Source organism: Dendrobates tinctorius, unplaced genomic scaffold, assembly GCF_039654945.1.
Source record: "Dendrobates tinctorius isolate UK_male_01 unplaced genomic scaffold, ASM3965494v1 ptg000181l, whole genome shotgun sequence".
Lineage (NCBI taxonomy): Eukaryota > Metazoa > Chordata > Amphibia > Anura > Dendrobatidae > Dendrobates > Dendrobates tinctorius.
Window position 1 is genome coordinate 4,589,695 of NW_027361848.1, and position 19,388 is coordinate 4,609,082.

The 19,388-nt window shown below is 42.2% G+C and overlaps 1 protein-coding gene across 5 annotated transcripts in view; it reads left to right on the top strand.

Moving 5' to 3' along the window:
- TAF5L (TATA-box binding protein associated factor 5 like) overlaps positions 1 to 19,388 on the top strand; it is a 129,521-nt gene that overhangs the window by 39,687 nt on the left and 70,446 nt on the right. For all 5 annotated transcript variants that reach the window (XM_073551848.1, XM_073551845.1, XM_073551844.1 and 2 more), the window contains one exon: positions 10,187 to 10,331. In XM_073551848.1, coding sequence (XP_073407949.1) covers positions 10,187 to 10,331 — 145 coding nt within the window. The remainder of the gene's footprint in view (positions 1 to 10,186; positions 10,332 to 19,388) is intronic.

A 19,388-nucleotide genomic window follows, 5' to 3' on the forward strand; every position in this document is an offset into this window, starting at 1 on the left:
CACAATCACAGCACAATTGCAAATATTAAAATAAAATTCAGTACACGTGCAACAGATAATTAAAATATGAAAAAAAATCCTACTAAAAATACACACACACACAGACATGCAACACTGGGAAGCCACGAAAATACATGCAGGAAGGCAGGCCACACACACACACTCAGACACACACAGGCAAGCCACACAAACACAGGCAGACAAGCCACAAACACATACAGACATGCCCCACACAAATAGTTTAGCACAATTGCAAATATTGAAATAAAATTACAGTACTATGAAAATAAAATTCAGTACACATGCAACAGAAAAACAATTAAAGTATGAAAAAAAGCATAATAAAAATACACACACAGACATGCAACACTGGGAAGCCACGAAAATACATGCAGGAAGGCAGACCACACACACAAACATGCAGGACACACAAACATGCAGGACACACAAACACGCAGGCCACACACACACGCAGGCCACACAGACAGACCACACACACAGGCAGACAAGCCACAGACATGCCCCACACAAATAGTTTAATACTCACACAATTGCAGGCTTAGGTGGCTTCGCTAGCAGGCCTCTCCGTCCTGTCTTGGTGCTGGCAGGGGTCTTGCTCCAGGGGTCTTGCAGGTGGAGGTCTTGCAGCTGGGCAGGCAGGTTTTATAGCTCTGGCTCTGTCTCCTATCAGTCTGGCTGGTGCCGGATGTCTGGGCCCAATGATTAGTTAGCCAACCTTATATAGTTTTTGGACTGTCTGTAAAAGAATCTTTTTTTTCTGAGCATGCTCAGTGCGTTTTAGTGGATTCCGCCGGCGGATTCCGCAAAATCGCAGATCCGCCGCCCATAGGCGCCCATACCACCACATGGTGGACGACGGCGGATCCGCCGTCCGCCATTTCACGGCGCCAAAAAACGTTGCAAGGTCCGTTCACCTCAGACAGAATCCGCATGGAATCTGGCGGATCCACCGAATAGCGGACGTAACGGACGACCATCCGCCAAAATCTGCCACTAATGTATCTCAATGGGAAAAATGGCGGATCCGCCACAAGAAAAGCGGATCCGCCATTTTCAAATTTTGGCGGATTTTGACTGATTTGAAAAAACTGATGTGTGAAACAGGCCTAAGACGTTGGTCCATTACAACAAGATCAAGCAGCAGACATTGGGGACAACAAAGCTACAGACCGGCAGAGGGCAAAAACGACTCTCCACTGACCGGGATGACCGTCATCTTATTCAAATATCATTTAGGAACCGCAGGATGACAACAAGTGACCTTCAAAAGGAATGGCAAATGGTAGCTGGGGTGAAGTGCATGGCAGCACGGCAAGAACAGTTCGTAACAGGTTCCTAGAGGCAGGGCTCAAGTCATGTAAAGCTAGAAAAAAGCCTTTCATCAATGAGAAGCAAAGGAAAGCCAGGCTGAAGTTTGCCAAAGATCATAAGGATTGGACCATAGAGGAATGGAGTAAGGTGATCTTCTCTTTTGAGTCTACTTACCAGCTTTGCCCAACACCTGGTCTAATGGTTAGACAGACCTGGAGAGGCGTACAAGCCACAGTGTCTTTTACACCCTGTGAAATGTGGAGGATCAGTGATGATCTGGTGATGCTTCAGCAAGGCTGAAATTGGGCAGGTTAATTTTTGCGAAGGACATATGAATCAAGCCGCATACAAGGTTATCCTGGAAAACAGTTGATTCCGTCTGCTCAGGCAATGTTCCCCAACTCTGAAGACTGTTTTTTCCAGCAGGTCAATGCGCCATGCTATGCAGCTAGGTCAATCTATGTATGGATGAAGGACCACCACATCAAATCCCTGTCATGGCCAGCCCAATCTCCAGACCTGAACCCCATTGAAAACCTCTGGAATGTAAATCAAGAGGAAGATGGATAGTCACAAGTCATCAAACAAAGAACTGCTTAAATTTTTGTACCAGTACTGGCATAAGGTCACCCAAAAGCAGCGTGAAAGACTGGTGGAAGGCATGCCAAGACGCAAGAAAGCTGTTATTAAAAATCATTGTTGTTCCACAAAATATTGATTTATGAACTCTTCCTGAGTTAAAATATTAGTATTCTTGTTTCTAAATGATTATGAATTTGTTTTCTTAGCATAATTTGAGGTCTGCAAGAACGGCATTTTTTTGTTTTGACCATTTCTCATTTTCTGAAAATAAATACAAAATTTAGTGCTTGGAAATTTGAACACATGTCAGTAGTTTATAAAAAAGCAATTTACATTTTACTCAAATATACGTATAAAGAGAAAAATCAGACAAACTCAAAATTTTACATTGGTCTGTTAATTTTTGCCTGAGCTGTATACATACATATACACACATCACACACACACACTTATATACACACACACGCACTTAAATACATACGCTGACACACAAATGGGAATGGTTGGTGATAAGTATATGGGAGGGGGAAAACTTTTCACGATGGGTGGTGACCATGGCGGCCATTTTGAAGTTGGCCGTTTTGAATCCAACTTTATCTTTTCCAATGGGAAGAGGGTCATGTGACGCTTCAAACGTATTGAGACTTTCACAAGAAAAACAATGGTGTGTGCTTGATTTTAACGTAACTTTGTTCTTTCATGAGTTATTTACAAGTTTCTCTTTGTTTACTGCCATTGACATGTCACAGAGGTTAACACGTGAGAAGTGGATAGAAATTATTGATGTCTGGTAAACACAGTACCCGTGTCATTGCAGCAGATTTCAATGCAAGACACCCTACGCAAGAATACTGTCACCATTCCCATTTTAAATGGCCAACCCAAAAAAGTTTGCCTCATCGCTGAACATAATAATCTGTGTAAACTGAGGGTCTTGTTCCAATTATTGTTTGACCCATTCTGCAAATTCAGGGCGCCGCAAAAAAAGCATGAAATGAAATGGTTAACTGTATGTAAACCATGTGTCATTTCATGTCGGGTTGGGGAATGATTTTACAAAAGCTGGCAAATGTTTCAGCGGCTATTCTGCTATGAAGAACTGTATGAATTAAAAAAAATAAAATATATATATATGTGTCTCTATGACATGTATGTGTATATATATATGTATTCTATGTGTCTATATCTATTTTTTCGTTTGTGTTTGAAAACCTGTCATTGGGCTCCATTATATGCCCATTTTGCTAGCCTGCGAGAAAATCGCATCATCACACGAAATTCGGCTGACAGACGGATCCCTGGTGAAGAAACCTTTGTGCGATTTCGGTCTGTCAAAATTGGACCGATTTTTTTGTTTAGTGTGACTCCAGCCTAAAGAGAAAAATCAGACAAACTGAACATTTGAAAGTGGTCTCTTAATTTTTACCAGAGCTGTATGTGTGTGTGTATGTATGTATATACAGTGGATTGCAAAAGTTTGGGCACCCCTGGTCAAATTATTGTTTGTCACAGTCCACTTCTTGGATCTGTGTCAGATTCGGGATTCCCTCTTATAAACCCCTATTTTTTTTCCCTTTCAGGCGTTTGGAGACTTCATATGGGTTTTGCCCCCAGTGGCCATAGGTGTAATTACATGTCTGTTTTGGTTTCCCTGCTGATGTGACCACTCCCTTGGCTATATAAGGTCACATGATGTATCAGCAGGTGTTGGTAATAGCAGGTCCTTTTTGGATTCCAACCACGGTGAAGTGAGCAGCTGACTGAAACCACTGTTGAGCCACTGCTGAAACCTGGTGAAGTTAGCAGCTGGCTCTGAGGTGTCGAGCCACTGCTGAAACTGGTGCTGAACTCTGCCTGCCCGGTGTTTGCAGCAGAGATAGATGGTGAAGGTAGTAGCCAGCTCTGAGGTGTCGAGCCACTGCTGAAAGCTGATCTGGTGCTGCACTCTGCTGCCTAGTGACTGCAGCAGAGAATGATAAGTGTTTGGGCGTTTTCCCCTTTTTCCTTCATGTGTATTAGTGCAGCGGTGGGACCAGTGTCCGCACTATCCAGTTCCCTAGCAAGGGATAGGTGCAGGGATGGTGAGGGAATCGGGTATCCTGCTCGGCGACAGATGAAGAGCCTGTATAGGGAACGTTAGGAGTGTTCAGGGACACTGCCTCAGGGGAGTGCAGGAGGTCTCCACGTCTCTGTTCCCTATTGCAGGGCCTACTGTTGTAACTGTTTCCCCGATGTTCTTGTTGTTTTAGTTACCGACCTGCGGATCATGCCACACAGGACAGGGTCACGTATAGTTTGTCTTGTTGTTTCAGTTACCGACCTGCGGGTCGTGTCACTCAGGACAGGTACATGTGACACACTTGTTCTGAACAGATAAGCAAGTTGAAGATGAAATGATCTCTAAAATGGATAAAGTTAAAGATGGCACATTTCTTTTGTATTTCAGGCAAAAGAAAAAAATATTGACTCTTTTCTTTATTACATTTTAAAAATTACAAAATGGAAATTGGGCCTCGGCAAAAGTTTGGGCACCCTTGGAGATTTGTGTGTTCAGATAACTTTGACCAAGGTTTCAGACCTTCATTAACCTGTTAGGGTTGTGGTTTGTTAGCTATAATTATGAAAGGCCACGTGATGCAAATTTCTCAGCTTCGTAAAAATCCAACTCCTTTAACTTTGTGTCGAAAAACAGCAGCCAGTTGCCTAGCACTCTAAGAATGAAAATGTTGGTGGACCACAAAGCAGGAGAAGGCCATAGCGAAGATAGCAAGGTATTTTCAAGTTGCCCTTTCTTCTGTTCAAAATATAATTATGAAATGGCAGTTAAAAGGAACAGTTGGAGATCAAGATAAGGTTTGGAAGACCAAGCAAAATTTCAGTGAGAGCTTCTAGAATGATTGCTAGAGAGGAAAATCTGAACCCTGCTTGACTGCAAAAAAAATTCAGAAAGATTTAGCAAACTTAAGTTGTGGTACATTGTTCAAAGACACCTGCACAGATATGGCCTTCATGGAAGAGTCAACAGAAGAAAACCTCTCCTGCGTCCTCACCGTAAAATTCAGGGGCAGAAGTATGCAAAAAAACTTCTATACAAGCCTGATGTATTTTGGAAACAAGTCTTGTGGACCAATAAGATTAAAAAAGAACTCTTTAGCCAAAATGATTAAAGTTGTGTGGAGAAAAATGGGCACAGAATTTCAGAAAAAGAATACCTCACCTACCATTAAGCATTGGGGTGGATCAATCATGCTTTTGGAGTTGTGTTGTAGCCAATGGTATTGGGAACATCATTTCACAGATAGAGGGAATAATGGATTCAATGAAATGTCAACTAATTCTTGATGCAAACACCATCTTTAACCTTTTCCTGACATCAGACGTACTATCCAGTCCATGGGACCCGGGCCCCTATGCCCATGGACAGGATAGTACGTCTCAGAGATAAGCGGTGCCCACGTGGTGAGCGCCGCTGATCGTGGCCGGGTGTCAGCTAATTATCACAGCTGACACCCGGCACAATGTGTCAGGGGCGGTCACGGACCGCCACCGACACGTTAACCCCTTGCACACAGCGATCAAACATGATCGCGGTATACCGGGGGGAGGGGGCTTCCTCCGTGCTTCCCTGAGCCCCCCACGGCAGCGCAATGTGCAGCGCTGCTGCGGGGGGCTCCTTCCCTGCAGGCCCCCGAATCCAAGATCCAAGATGGCGATGGGGGTCTGCAGGGAGCCGGCTTCCTCAGTGCCTGCAAAGCGCAGGCATGAGGAAGTCTGCAGCAGTGTCTGTGATGCGACAGATCTGCGATCTGTCACAGGACAGTGATGTCCCACCTGGGACTATGTAATAAAGTTAAAAAAAAAAAGTGTTAAAATAATTTTTAAAAAATCGCCAAATTAGAAAAAAAAATAAAATTTCCCCAATAAATCCATTTTTTGGAAATAAAAAAAAAAATAATAAAAGTACACATATTAGGTATCACCGCGTCCGTAACAACCTGCCCTATAAAACTGTCCCATTAGTTAACCCCTGTAGCGAACCCCTTAAAAAATAAAAAATGAAGCAAAAAATGATTTATCATACCGCCAAACAAAGTGCAATAATGCGCGATCTAAAAGATGCATATAAATATCCATGGTACTGCTCAAAACGTCATCTTGTCCCGCAAAAAACGAGCCGCCACACAGCATCATCAGCGAAAAAATAGTTATAGCTCGCAGAATAAAGCGATGCAAAAATAATAATTTTTTATATAAAATAGTTTTCATTGCATAAAACCGACAAACATAAAAAAAGACCTAAATGAGGTATCGCTGTAACCGTACTGACCCGAAGAATAAAACCGCTTTATCAATTTTACCGCACGCGGAACGGTGTAAACGCACCCCCCCCAAAAGAAATTCATGAAACGCTGGTTTTTGTTCATTCTATGGCCCAAAAATCGGAATAAAAAGCGATCAAAAAATGTCACGTGCCCGAAAATGGTACCAATAAAAACGTCAACTCGTCCCGCAAAAAATAAGACTTCACATGACTCGGTGGGCCAAAATACGGAAAAATTATAGCTCTCAATATGTGGTGATGCAAAAACTATTTTTACAATAAAAAGCGTCTTTTAGCGTATGACAGCTGCCAAATATAAAAACCGCCATAAATAGTAAATCAAACCCCCTGTTATCACCCCCTTAGTTAGGGAAAATTAAAAGAAAATGTATTTATTTCCGTTTTCCCGTTAGGGTTAGGGCTATGATTAGGGTTAGGGGTCTTTTGGCGTTAGGGTTGGAGTTAGAATTGGGGGTTTCCACTGTTTGGGCACATCAGGTGCTCTCCAAATGCAACATGGCGTCTGATCTCAATTCCAGCCAATTCTGAGTTGAAAAAGTCAAATGGTGCTCCTTCCCTTCCAAGCTCTGCCATGCGCCCAAACAGTGTTTTACCCCCACATGTAGGGTATCAGCCTACTCAGGACAAATTGCAAAACAACTTTTGGGGTCCAATTTCTCCTGTTACCGTTAGGAAAATAAAAAATTGGGGGCAAAAATATCATTTTTGTGGAAAAAAAATGATTTTTTTATTTTCCCGCCCGGGCGTTATAAACTTCTGTGAAGCACTTGGGGGTTCAAAGTGCTCACCACACATCTAGATAAGTTCCATGGGGGGTCTAGTGTCCAAAATGGGGTCACTTGTGGGGAGTTTCAATAGTTTAGGTACATTAGGGGCTCTCCAAAGGCAACATGACACCCGCAGACCATTCCATCAAAGTCTGCATTCCAAAACGTCACTACTTCTGTTCCGAGCCCTGACGTGTGCCCATACAGTAGTTTTCTCCCACATATGGGGTGTCAGCGTACTCGGAACAAATTGAACAACAACTTTTGGGGTTCAATTTCTCCTGTTACCCTTGGGAAAATAAAAAATTGGGGACTAATTGATCATGTTTGTGAAAAAAATACGATTTTTTTATTTTCATGCCCGGGCATTATAAACGTCTGTGAAGCCCTTGGGGGGGTTCAAAGTGCTCACCACACATCTAGATAAGTTCCTTGGGGGGTCTAGTTTCCAAAATTGTGTCATTTGTGGGGGTTTTCCACTGTTTTGGTACATCATGGGCTTTCCAAACGCGACATGGTGTCAGATCTCAATTCCAGCCAATTTTGCATTGAAAAAGTCAAACAGCGCTGCTTCCCTTCCGAGCTCTGCCATGCGCCCAAATAGTGGTTTACCCCCACATGTTGGGGTATCATCGTACTCAGGACAAATTGCACAATAACTTTTAGGGTCCTGTTACCCTTGGGAAAATTAAAAATTGGGGTGAAAAGATCATTTTTGTGGAAAAAATTATTTAATTGTACGGCTGTATGTTATAAACTTCTGTGAAGCCCTTGAGGGTTCAAAGTTCTCACCACACATCTAGATAAGTTCCTTGGGGGGTCTAGTTTCCAAAATGGGGTCACTTGTGGGGGGTTTCCACTGTTTAGGTATATCAGGGGCTCTCCAAACTTGACATGGCGTCCGATCTGAATTCCAGCCAATTTTGCATTGAAAAAGTCAAACGGTGCTCCCTCCCTTCTGAGCTCTGCCATTTATTATTATTATTATTATTATTATTATTTATTGTTATAGCGCCATTTATTCCATGGCGCTTTACATGTGAGGAGGGGTATACATAAAAACAAGTACAATAATCTTAAACAATACAAGTCATAACTGGTACAGGAGGAGAGAGGACCCTGCCCGCGAGGGCTCACAATCTTCAAGGGATGGGTGATAATACAGTAGGCGAGGGTAGAGCTGGTCGTGCAGCGGTTTGGTCGATCGGTGGTTACTGCAGGTTATAGGCTGCCGAAACAGTGGTTCCCCCCACATATCAGGTATCAGCGTACTCAGGACAAATTGCACAATAACTTTTGCAGTCCAATTTCTCGTGTTACCCTTGGTAAAATAAAAAAAATTGAAACGGAAGTATTTTTTTTGTGAAAAAGTTAGATGTTCATTTTTTTTAAATATTCAAAAAATTCCTGTGACGCACCTAAAGGGTTAATAAACTTCTTGAATGTGGTTTAACAGCACCTTAAGGGGTGCAGTTTTTAGAATGGTGTCACTTTTGGGTATTTTCTATCATATAGACCCCTCAAAGTGGCTTCAAATGTGATGTGGTCCGTAAAAATAAAATGGTGTTGCAAAAATGAGAAATCACTTGTCAATTTTTAATCCTTATAACTTCCTAACAAAAAAAAATTTTGGTTCCAAAATTGTGTTGATGTAAAGTAAACATGTGGGAAATGTTACTTATCAAGTTTTTTGTGTGCCGTATCTCTGATTTAAGGGCATAAAAATTCAAAGTTGGAAAATTGCGAAATTTTTAAAATTTTCGCCAAATTTCCGTTTTTTTCACCAACGCAAGTTATTTGAATGAAGTTTTACCACTAACATGAAGTACAATATGTCACGAGAAAACAGTGTCTGAATCACCGGGATCCATGGACGCGTTTCAGAGTTATTACCTCATAAAGGGACAGTGGCCAGAATTGTGAAAATTGGCCCGGTCATGAACGTGCAAACCACCCTTGGGGGTGAAGGGGTTAAAAAAAGCTGAAGTTGAAAGGAGGAAGTCTTCTACAAATGGATAATGATTGGTGATGAGCAAGTATACTCGTTGATTGGGTTTTCCCAAGCATGTTCGTGTGTCCTCTGAGTATTTTGGCGTGCTCGGAGATTGTTTTCCTCGTCTTATCTACATGATTTGCGACTGCTAGACCGCTTGAATACATGTATGGAATGCCTGTTTGTTAGGGAATTCCCACATGTATTCAGCCTGTCTACAAGTCGCAGATCATGCAGATAAGACGATGAAAACTAAATCTCCGAGCACGCCAAAATACTCGGAGATCACCCGAGCAACGAGTATACTTGCTCATCACTAATCAAGATCTTAAACACACACCAAAATCCACCGTAGACTGCCTAAAAAGGCGCAAGCTGAAGATTTTACAATGATCCTCATAGTCCCCTCATCTGAACATCACTGAAAATCTGTGGCTAGACCTCAGAAAAGCAGTGCATGGAAGATGACCCATTTTCCTTTTTGTAATTTTTCAAATGTAATGATATCTACAGGGTGGGTCACTTATATGCGTACACCTAAATTAAATGGGAATGGTTGGTGATATCAACTTCCTGTTTGTGGCACATTAGTATATGGGAGGGGGAAACTTTTCAAGATGGATGGTGACCATGGCAGCCATTTTGAAGTCGGACATTTTGTATCTTTATAAATGGCCCACCCAGGTGTATCCATATAAATGGTCCGCCCTGTATATATTTTTGACTAAAATGCAAAGCAAATGAGTTATGTTTAACTTTAGCTCTTTTTAGAGATGGTTTCATTTTCAAATTGCTTTTAATTGTTCACTATAACGGTAATTTGAGCAGGGGTTCCCAAACTTTTACATGCCACTGTACGTCTTGCTGTGCTAGTTGTAGAAATGCATGAACTTGGAGTGAAGCCTTGGTTGGTTTGTGATGCAGTTCTTAGCTGTGTGGCAAGAACTGCTCTTGGCAATACTCCAATACATACAGTATATTGTGGTGATCAGTCTTACGTCGGAGAACATCATAGCTAGGAGTGCTGTACACCCTCAAGAAAACGTCAACTAAAAGTTCTGTGAATAGTATCAGTATGCTGAAACTATTCTTTTTAAAATAGAATTTGTCTAATGTCGTTTTTTTTTCTTTTTTTTTTTTCTTTTCCTTGTTTAATTTTCTTCTCTGTAGACCATGAAGCGAGTACGCACAGACCAGATTCAGTTGGCTGTGACCTGCTATCTCAAACGTCGTCATTACATAGATGTAGATGGATCCCTAAAGCAAGGACTTAGACTTTGCCAGACTGCAGAGGAAATGGCAACTAATCTGACTGGTAGGTGAAATATTTGCATTTGAACAGGTAAAAACAGAGACTCAAGTGTACTGGGTCTATGGTTTCCATTGCAATATACATACATGAAGATTGTGTGTGTGGGGGGGGGGGGATCCACGGTAAAAGGGGTTAATCCCTTTCCACAAACTGCTGCTGTTTGTGTCTTTTTATGCATTTTTTATGCAAATTTTCAGCTGTTTTACATTACAGCTATATAGGTCTGAGATTTCAGAAATCTCATGCACACAGCTTGTGTTTTTGTAATTGGCATTTTGTGCTTTGCATGTTTTTTTTGTCCCTTTCATGTTTTTTTTTTTTTTTCAGCGTTTTTCACCTATTGAGATGAATGGTTGGTTAAAAAACGCAGGTATCAGGTTTTGCTGTTGTCTTTGTGCCAAAACCTGATTCTGTTGAATTGGACATTTATTTATTTGTTTTTGGAACTAAACTTTAACAGCATGCGCAAGATTATTATTACACCAAAGAGAGAAATGCTTTACACACAGCCATGTATTAATAACAATAGTATTTATTGAAAATATAATAAAATCTATTTACATGGGGCAATTGCCACAGATACAGTGAGAGAAGGTGGGTGTATCCGGGATTATAAACCTAATACCCACTAAAATGTGTGTGTATATATATATATATAATATATATATATTATAGAGAGAGGTAGAGAGAGAGATAGATATATCTATATACCAAAAAGTATTAATTGTTATGGCCATTCATATACATACATACAAGAATAAATCAAAGACTATAAAGTAAGCCAACAACTGGTACTGACAGGTTTTTGATGTGGTGGTCTCTTAATTTTTTCCAGAGCTATGTGTGTATGTATATTATGAAAATCCAGAAAAATTGGAGACAGCACACCGTTTGTACAGTAGTGAAATGCAATAACTGTCGATCAAAAGATCGTGTCTCAACCAAAATTGTATTGTCAAAAAGTCAGTTCGGCGTTCAAAACATAAAGCCTCACCCATCCCGAGATAACAAAAAATGGCGATGCTACAGTTATCAGAAAATGGAGCTTTTTTTTTTTTAATCACTTAAATAAAAAAGAACCTAGACACTAGACATGTTTCGTGTCTATGAACTCTAATGACCTGGAGAATCATAATGGCACGACAGTTTTAACATTTAGTGAACATGGTAAAAAAAAAAAAAGACAAGTGTGGGATTGCACGTTTTTTTTTTGCATTTTCACCGCACTTGGAATTTTGTTCCCGTTTTCGAGTACATAAAATGATAAAACCAATGGTGTTGTTCAAAAGTACAACTCGTCCTGCAAAAAATAAACCCTCACATGGCCATGACCAAAAAATAAAAAGTTAAGGCTTTGGGAAGAAGGGGAGCCAAAAATGAAAATGTAAAACCAAAAATACCTCTGGTTGTTAAGGGGTTAGTCTTTATTTTCAGTTTTGAGTTCATGATGTGATAGTGCCCCAGGCCAGGGCTGTGGGGGTCTTCATGTGGTGCCCTGATTGGGTATTCATATTGCAGACTGCTGACAGGTCACTGATCCCTCATTGACCTGCCCCCTAGTTTACATGATGAATAATATAAAGATGGATAGATGCAGGTGCTTATCACAAAATGAGAATATCATCCAAAAGTTTTTCAGTTCTTCAATACAAAAAGTGAAACTCATATAGCGTTATTACAAACAGAGTGATCTATTTCAAGTGTCTATTTATGTTAATGTTGATTATGGATTACAGTCAATAAAAACCCAAACTCATTGTCTCAGTAAATTAGAATAATTAACAAAAAACACCTGCAAAGGCTTCCTAAGCGTTTAAAAAGGTCCCTTAGTTTGTTTCAGTAGGTTCCACAATCATGGGGAAGACTGCTGACTTGCCAGATGTCCAGAAGGCAGTCATTGACCCTCCACAAGGAGGGTAAGCCACAAAAGGTCCTTGCTAAAGAAGCTGGCAGTTCACAGAGTGCTGTATCCAAGAATATTAATGGAAAGTTGAGTGGAAGGAAAAAGTGTGGTAGAAAAAGGTGAACAAGCAACTTGTTGCAGCCTTGATAGGTTTGTTAAGAAAAGGCCATTCAGAAATATGGGGGAGGGTGATTTGCTGGGGCTATAAGAGTACCTGGAACAGCTGCAGGAGTATAGCAGGAACTGTTGTCCAGTGCATTGAGATACTGAGAGGATTGCAGCAGCCTTATTGTTTTCCGGCTCCCAGAGTTAGAGAGCCATCTGGTTTTTTTTTTTTTGTTTTTCTCTTCTTTTTTCTGCCTCTCTCTTTTTTGCCTTGTCCCCAGTTAGATCTCATAGCTGCCTCACATTGCATATACATGATTGGGGCTCCATCTGCTGGTCGCTTGGTGTAGTGCTCGTATCAACTTTTATTTTTTCTTCTCCTTTTGTGCTATAACACCTCCGGTTGCTCTGACTTGCTGGGCTAATCACCTCCCCACTCCCAGAATACTACAGGGGTACATGGACCATAGCACATGCAGTAGAGACGCTTTGGAAACGTGTTAAGTCTTGTAGGATTTACCCTGTGCCCTGCTAAAATCCAACACGGAGGGCATGTACAGCCCTGGTGGACTATGACTATGGCACACTAGGTCTGTCACCATGGGCACTAATATACGCTCAACTATTTAAGTGACCGTCATGAACTGATCTACAGAACGCAGGAGGTCTCTGAGCAATGCGTCCCAAAAAAAACCATTTCATCTGAAATCAATACCCAATTGATCACACAAACTGTTGTCTCAACGTACAAAACAATCAAGCCAAGTTATGTCAGCTTCTCAATCAGCCGCAACGAGCTCCAAGAGCCCCCCTCAGAGGGCACAGCAGTCCGACGCGGTCATTTCATCAAACATGATCCCAATGACGATGGAGGATCTACTGGCTACCATTCAGAAAACATTCAGAGCTGAATTGTCATCAGCTGTGGACAATTTTACACATCAAATCCAAGATATTGCCCAAAGAACCAATGATTTAGCGAGAATGAGAATGGTCGGACGCACGCCGTACAAGACCCAATAAATTACAGCACAATAAGCAGCCAGCGCCGTGAGATCTCCGCTACCGAATGGTTTGGAACAGATCCAAAGAACAAACATAATGCTAAGACATTCTTTTGATGGTATCATTTCTTGATGTCTGTCATGATGAGTTACGAATGTTAATATTTCTTTTTTTTTTCCAGTTAGAGTGTTGTGCCCCTGGAGTAAGAATGCTGCTCCATTTTGGGCTACTGTTTCTGGTCCCACTGATATTGGGCCGACATACTCTAGCCCGCATTCTGGTCAATGGTTGGGACAGTTTTTCTTATTACCGTGTTCTCAATTACCCTACCTCCCCTCCCTAAAAGAGTGTCGATGAGATTTGAATATATAACAAGATTGTTAGTCGATGTGAAGCAACCTGTCAGTTTTCTAGGCAATTTAACTGGAGCCTCTTTAAACAAACCACATCTATAAGACACTATCTCACAATGTTAAGGGGTTCAATTCCCCGACAAAAATAAAAAGAGCATTTATTCTGCCACTGATATGTGGATGAGATGAGTCTGAGGGATGTGATCACGAATCTCTATATAAACAATGGCGGATAGCGTTACTCGCCAGCCTGTGCTCCCAATCCCTATCAGCGATGCATGGTGGTCCGGAAGAATGATGCAGTGATAAATTCAACAGGCTTTATTACAGTACCTTGATGAGATGAGATGTCAAGGAAGATGAAGAAATGGAGATGAGGTAGGAGTGAGGACTGTAGGTTAGAGCTGTTTGAGAAGCACCAGATTAGAGATAAGAGGTCCAGGTTGGAGGTAAGAAGAGAATCCTTTCTCCAGCTCTGCAGCGCATGTGTGTTACAAGATGGCCCGGAGTACAAAAACAGGAAACAGAATGAAAAAGATAGGAGGAGCTATAGGCAGAGAGGTATTATGGGAAAGTACAGTAACAAAATATTACAGTGTAATACAGCAATGGCAGCAAAGTATAACAAATACAATAGATGATAAACTAAGTATAAACCATTACATAAATGTCCATGTGTGGCTGAAAGCCTATCAGAATATACTGTAACAGCACAGCCTTTATTGATTACTTGAAACATTCCCCGGATGTATTATTTCTACAGGAAACCCATTTTTCTAAAAATTCATCTCCCAAATATTTTCATAAACATTACACGAGGTTTTTTCTAGCCTCCCACAATAAAAAAGAACGAGGGGAGTTGCCATCTTACTTCATAACTGTTTTCCATTTCTACAAGAGGGAATGGTTGTAGACACAGAGGGTAGATATATTGTTCTTTGGGGAACGGTACAAGGAAAGCGAATCTCTTTTGTCAACTGCTATGCCCCCAAGCACTACAGATGAAAACAATTAAATCTATCACAAGAGCCTTAAAATCCAGCTCCTACGACACTATTATATGGGGTGGGGATTTCAACCTGACTATAAACCCAACTCTTGACAGTTCTAATAATAGGAGGCCTGATTTGTCAAAGAAGGAAAAAAATATACTTTGAAAATATCCTTCATGCCCATCATCTAGTTGATACTTGGAGAGAATCTCACCGACAGACAAGAGGTTATAGTTATTTCTCTAGTGTTCACCATTCATACTCCAGGATAGACTGGATTCTTACTAACTCTGAAAATATACCGTCATTAATGTATTCCAGACATGTCCCCTCATCCTGGTCTGATCATGACTGTGTACTTTCTGTTTTTAAATTGGAAGTGGCAACCACGCGTTTATATACTGTACATGGAGGTTAAGTGAATCTTTACTGTCTGACCCTCAAACGAGATTAAAGATTGAGCAAGAGCGCAAAACCTTTTTCCTCTCAAACATCATCCCTGATACTACTATAGGAAACGCATGGATGGCCCATAAAAAATACATCACTGGCGTACTCATTAGGATAGCTTCCCAAAAGAAAAGAGACTGACTTAGAGAGCAGTCTACCCTTGAAAAAGAGCTCTATAATTTAGAAATCGCCGACCAATCGAGTCCCTCGCTATATTTAACTAAACGAATATACGATTTAAAGTTACAATTAAAAACTTTACGTACGACTCGCACTGAAAGAGCAATCAGGTGGATACAAGCAATATTCTATCGGTTTTCTAACAAAATAGACAGAATGCTTGCACGAAAACTAAAACATAAAGAACGATTGAATATCATCATCTCCATAAAAGACGAGCAGTCCCAAACTACTTTTAACCCGAATAGAATTTATAAAACATTCCATAATTACTATAAAAAATTATACACTGATAATACAAAGCTCTCTTTGCCTAAATTGGAGGACTTTCTAACTAATGTACCATTACCTTCATTAACTCCGACTTACGCTGCTACACTATATTCTCCCATCTCTGAAGAGGAAATAACCTCAACCATAACCATTTAAAAACTGGGAAAGCTCCAGGCCCTGATGGGCTGACCGCGTTATATTACAAAAAATTTTCAAACATTCTGCTCAAGCATATTCAAACATACTGCAATAATATGCTAACGGGTCATGCCATGCCCCCAGAATTTTACACAGCACATATCACAGTTATTCCAAAACAAGGGAGACTCATTACTTGCAAAAAATTATAGGCCCATATCTCTATTGAATTTAGATCTAAAGATATTTTCCTCCATAATCGCCAATAGGATTAATAAGTGTTTACCCAACCTTATTCACAGAGATCAGGTGGGATTCATTCCAACAAGACAAGCCCTGGATAATATCCGTAAGAATCTAAATCTTATTCATAGCGCTAATACACGTAAATCCCCCCTGGCTATACTGGCTCTAGATATAGAAAAAGCTTTTGACACCGTTATATGGCCATACATGTTTAAAATAATGCATAAAATGGGGATATCACAACAACTGATTGACTCACTTAAGCTTCTCTACAATAATCCGGTAGCTTAAAACTCCCTTTGACTTTCCCTGAACCAATAGTCATTAGCAGAGGAACTAGGCAAGGATGCCCCTTGTCCCTGGCTTTATTCGCTATGGTTATGGAGCCTTTGGCACAAAAGATCCGTTTGCATCCCGACATTACAGGCCACTCTATAGGTAAACACGATTATAAGGTCAGTCTGTTTGCAGACGAGCTTCTTTTAACCATGACAAACCCCCATGTATCCCTGCCCAATCTCATAGACACTCTTAAACCTTTGAAGAAATCTCCGGTTTAAAGGTCAATGGCGATAAGTCAGAAATTATGTTCCTAAACACTCCCTCTGCTGAACAAGCCTCAATAATAGAAAACTTCAATTTCCGACATGCAAAGCGATATCTTACCTACCTTGGAATTAACTTTACGCTTTCTAAATCCACACTGGTTAAACACAACTATACCCCCCTACTTCAAAAACTAACACAAACCCTATCGAAATGGTCCTCGCCATCTTTCTTTCTTGGGGAGAGTCACTCGATAGAAATGATTACGCTACCTCAATTTCTATATTTGTTTCGGTCTCTCCCCATCCCAGTTCCTCTAATAATATTCAAAATGATAAACTCGCATATAACGCGTTTTGTTTGGAATAATAGAAAGCCTCGTATTTCCCAACAAATCCTATTTAGGCATAAAAGACAGAGAGGAGTCTCGCTACCGAATTTTAACCATTATTACAAAGTGGCCCAGATTGCCCAACTAGCAGGGGTAAACGCAGAGCAACACATGCCCATCTGGCCACAAATAGAAAATGCCCATATAGCACCCTACTCATTGGAAAGCTTAATTTGGGCTACAGGACCCCTACCGAACGACCTAGCCCTGCACTCGCCATACACTTTTCATTCCCAACATTCTCGCGCGATCAGCGGGGGAGCCGGTCGGAGGTAAGTATCACACATAGCGATATCGCTAGCGATATCGCTATAACGTCACAAAATCGGTGACTTTATAGCGATATCGCTATGTGTAAAACCCCCTTTAATCTTACTATGTTAAAATTGTTGTTTTGCGAGTACGCGAAGCTAAGACTAAGGTCAAGGATACTGCATAGGTTTTCATGCTCTTATGTATCACCCCCTGCGAGGGGATCCTTGTACCCTATTGTGAATGCTGGTGGTAGGGGTCATGTTAATTGATGTTTTCTCTCTCACCCATGACAGCACCACGGAAAGAGGGGGTCCGCCCATCAAGGACAGGAACCTACAGATAAAAAGGCGGCACCTCTCCTCCGCCCCCAGTTGGGTTCCTGTCCTTGACGGGTGACCCGTGGAACCAGCGGCAGCAGCTTACCTTGGAAGAGGAGTCCAGGGCTGACTCGTCCGGTACACCGGCAGCGGGGAGGCCCCTGCCACAGCGGGGTCGGTGCCTGAAGCCGCCACCGCTGTAGCCGAGGGGCTGTACAGGGTGAGCGGGTGGGGAGGACCGAGCCGCCGCTCCGGAAAGGAGATGGGGCTGGAGGGACGCCGGTACACGCGGGGGCAGCGCGCGGTACAGAGGTGTACCAATATGGCGCTGCCCCGGAAATGGAGGAGACGACTTCCGGGTCCCCGGGGTCGGCGCACAGAGCGGTGCAGGCTGGGAGAGGAAGTGACGTCACGGCCGGGAACATTTAAAAAGAGAACGCTGCAATTACTCCTTGCTGGAAGCGTCCTGTAAGTATGGAGGACAGCGACCAGCACGAGGAGCAGCCAATGCAGCAGCATAAGCAGCAGCACAGGCAACACCACCATCGCCGACAAAAAGAAAAGGACTGCGAGGACCGGTCCAGTAGCCACTCCACGCAGCGGAGCAAGTCACCTTCCGTGGATCAGCCCGTGAGAGATCCGAATCCACCTCCCGAACCGGTACCTGCAACCACGCACAACGGGGTAAGTGATCTACGTGAATGTCCCCCATTTTAAATAGACTTCTTTCCCTTAGGGAAAGAAGAAAGGAAAAACAAAGAACCGGGAATGCCCCACCTGTAGCAGACCCCTACCACCAGCTTGGGATAAAAAGCTTTGCGATTCCTGCATACAGGAAGTTCTTTGCGATGAAACCCCGGATTACGCCTCGGATCTAAGAGCGGTAATCCGTTCGAAGTTTCAAAGTGCCCTTTCATCCCTAAAACACAAGGGAAGGAAAAGGGACACAATAGTAGTCTCCCAGTCAGAGGCCTTGTTGTCAGGGGAAGTTATATCACATACCTCAGGCACCGACGCGTCATCCTCAGATGAGGAAACAGAAGGTCGTCATTGCTTTCCTCTGGACGAGGTAGACATGCTAGTAAAGGCTTTAAGGTCTACCATGGGGGTAGCAGACCCTCGGCCAGATAGATCAGTCCAGGACATAATGTTCGGGGGACTAGGCCAAAAGAGGCGCAGAGTGTTTCCGCTGAACGAAAATGTACAGGGCCTGATAAAAAAAAGAATGGGAGAGACCAGATAGGAAGAACTCCACGGTTCCCTCTCTTAAAAGAAAATACCCATTCGATGACGAGGCGTCCACGTCTTGGGACAAAGTCCCGAAGTTAGACATGGCGGTCGCCAAAGCCTCCAAAAAATTTGCACTCCCCTTCGAGGATATGGGTACTTTAAGGGACCCATTAGACAAAAAAGCTGATGCTTTCCTCGATGGCACTTGGGAATCAGCAAGAGGAAATCTTAGGCCAGCAATAGCGGCAACTTGTACCTCCAGAGCCCTCATGGTGTGGGTGGACAGATTAGAGAAACATCTAAGGGAAGGTACACCCAGGGAGAAAATCCTGGAATCCATTCCAGTGATAAGGGGAGCGGCGGCCTTCTTAGCTGACTCATCGGCTGATTCGGTAAGATTGTCATCTAAAACGGCAGCCCTATCAAACGCAGCCCGAAGAACGCTGTGGCTTAAATGTTGGCCTGGGGATTTACAAATCAAGATGAAACTGTGCCATCCCTTGTGAAGGGAAATTCCTTTTTGGAGAGACTTTGGATGACATCTTCGAAAAGGCGGGGGACAAAAAGAAGGGATTCCCAAATTTAGGCTCTACAGGCCCCACAGGCTTTAAAAGGTCCTTTCGGAACAAAAAAAAATTTTCAGAGGAGACCCCCGAGAGAACAGAAATGGGACGAC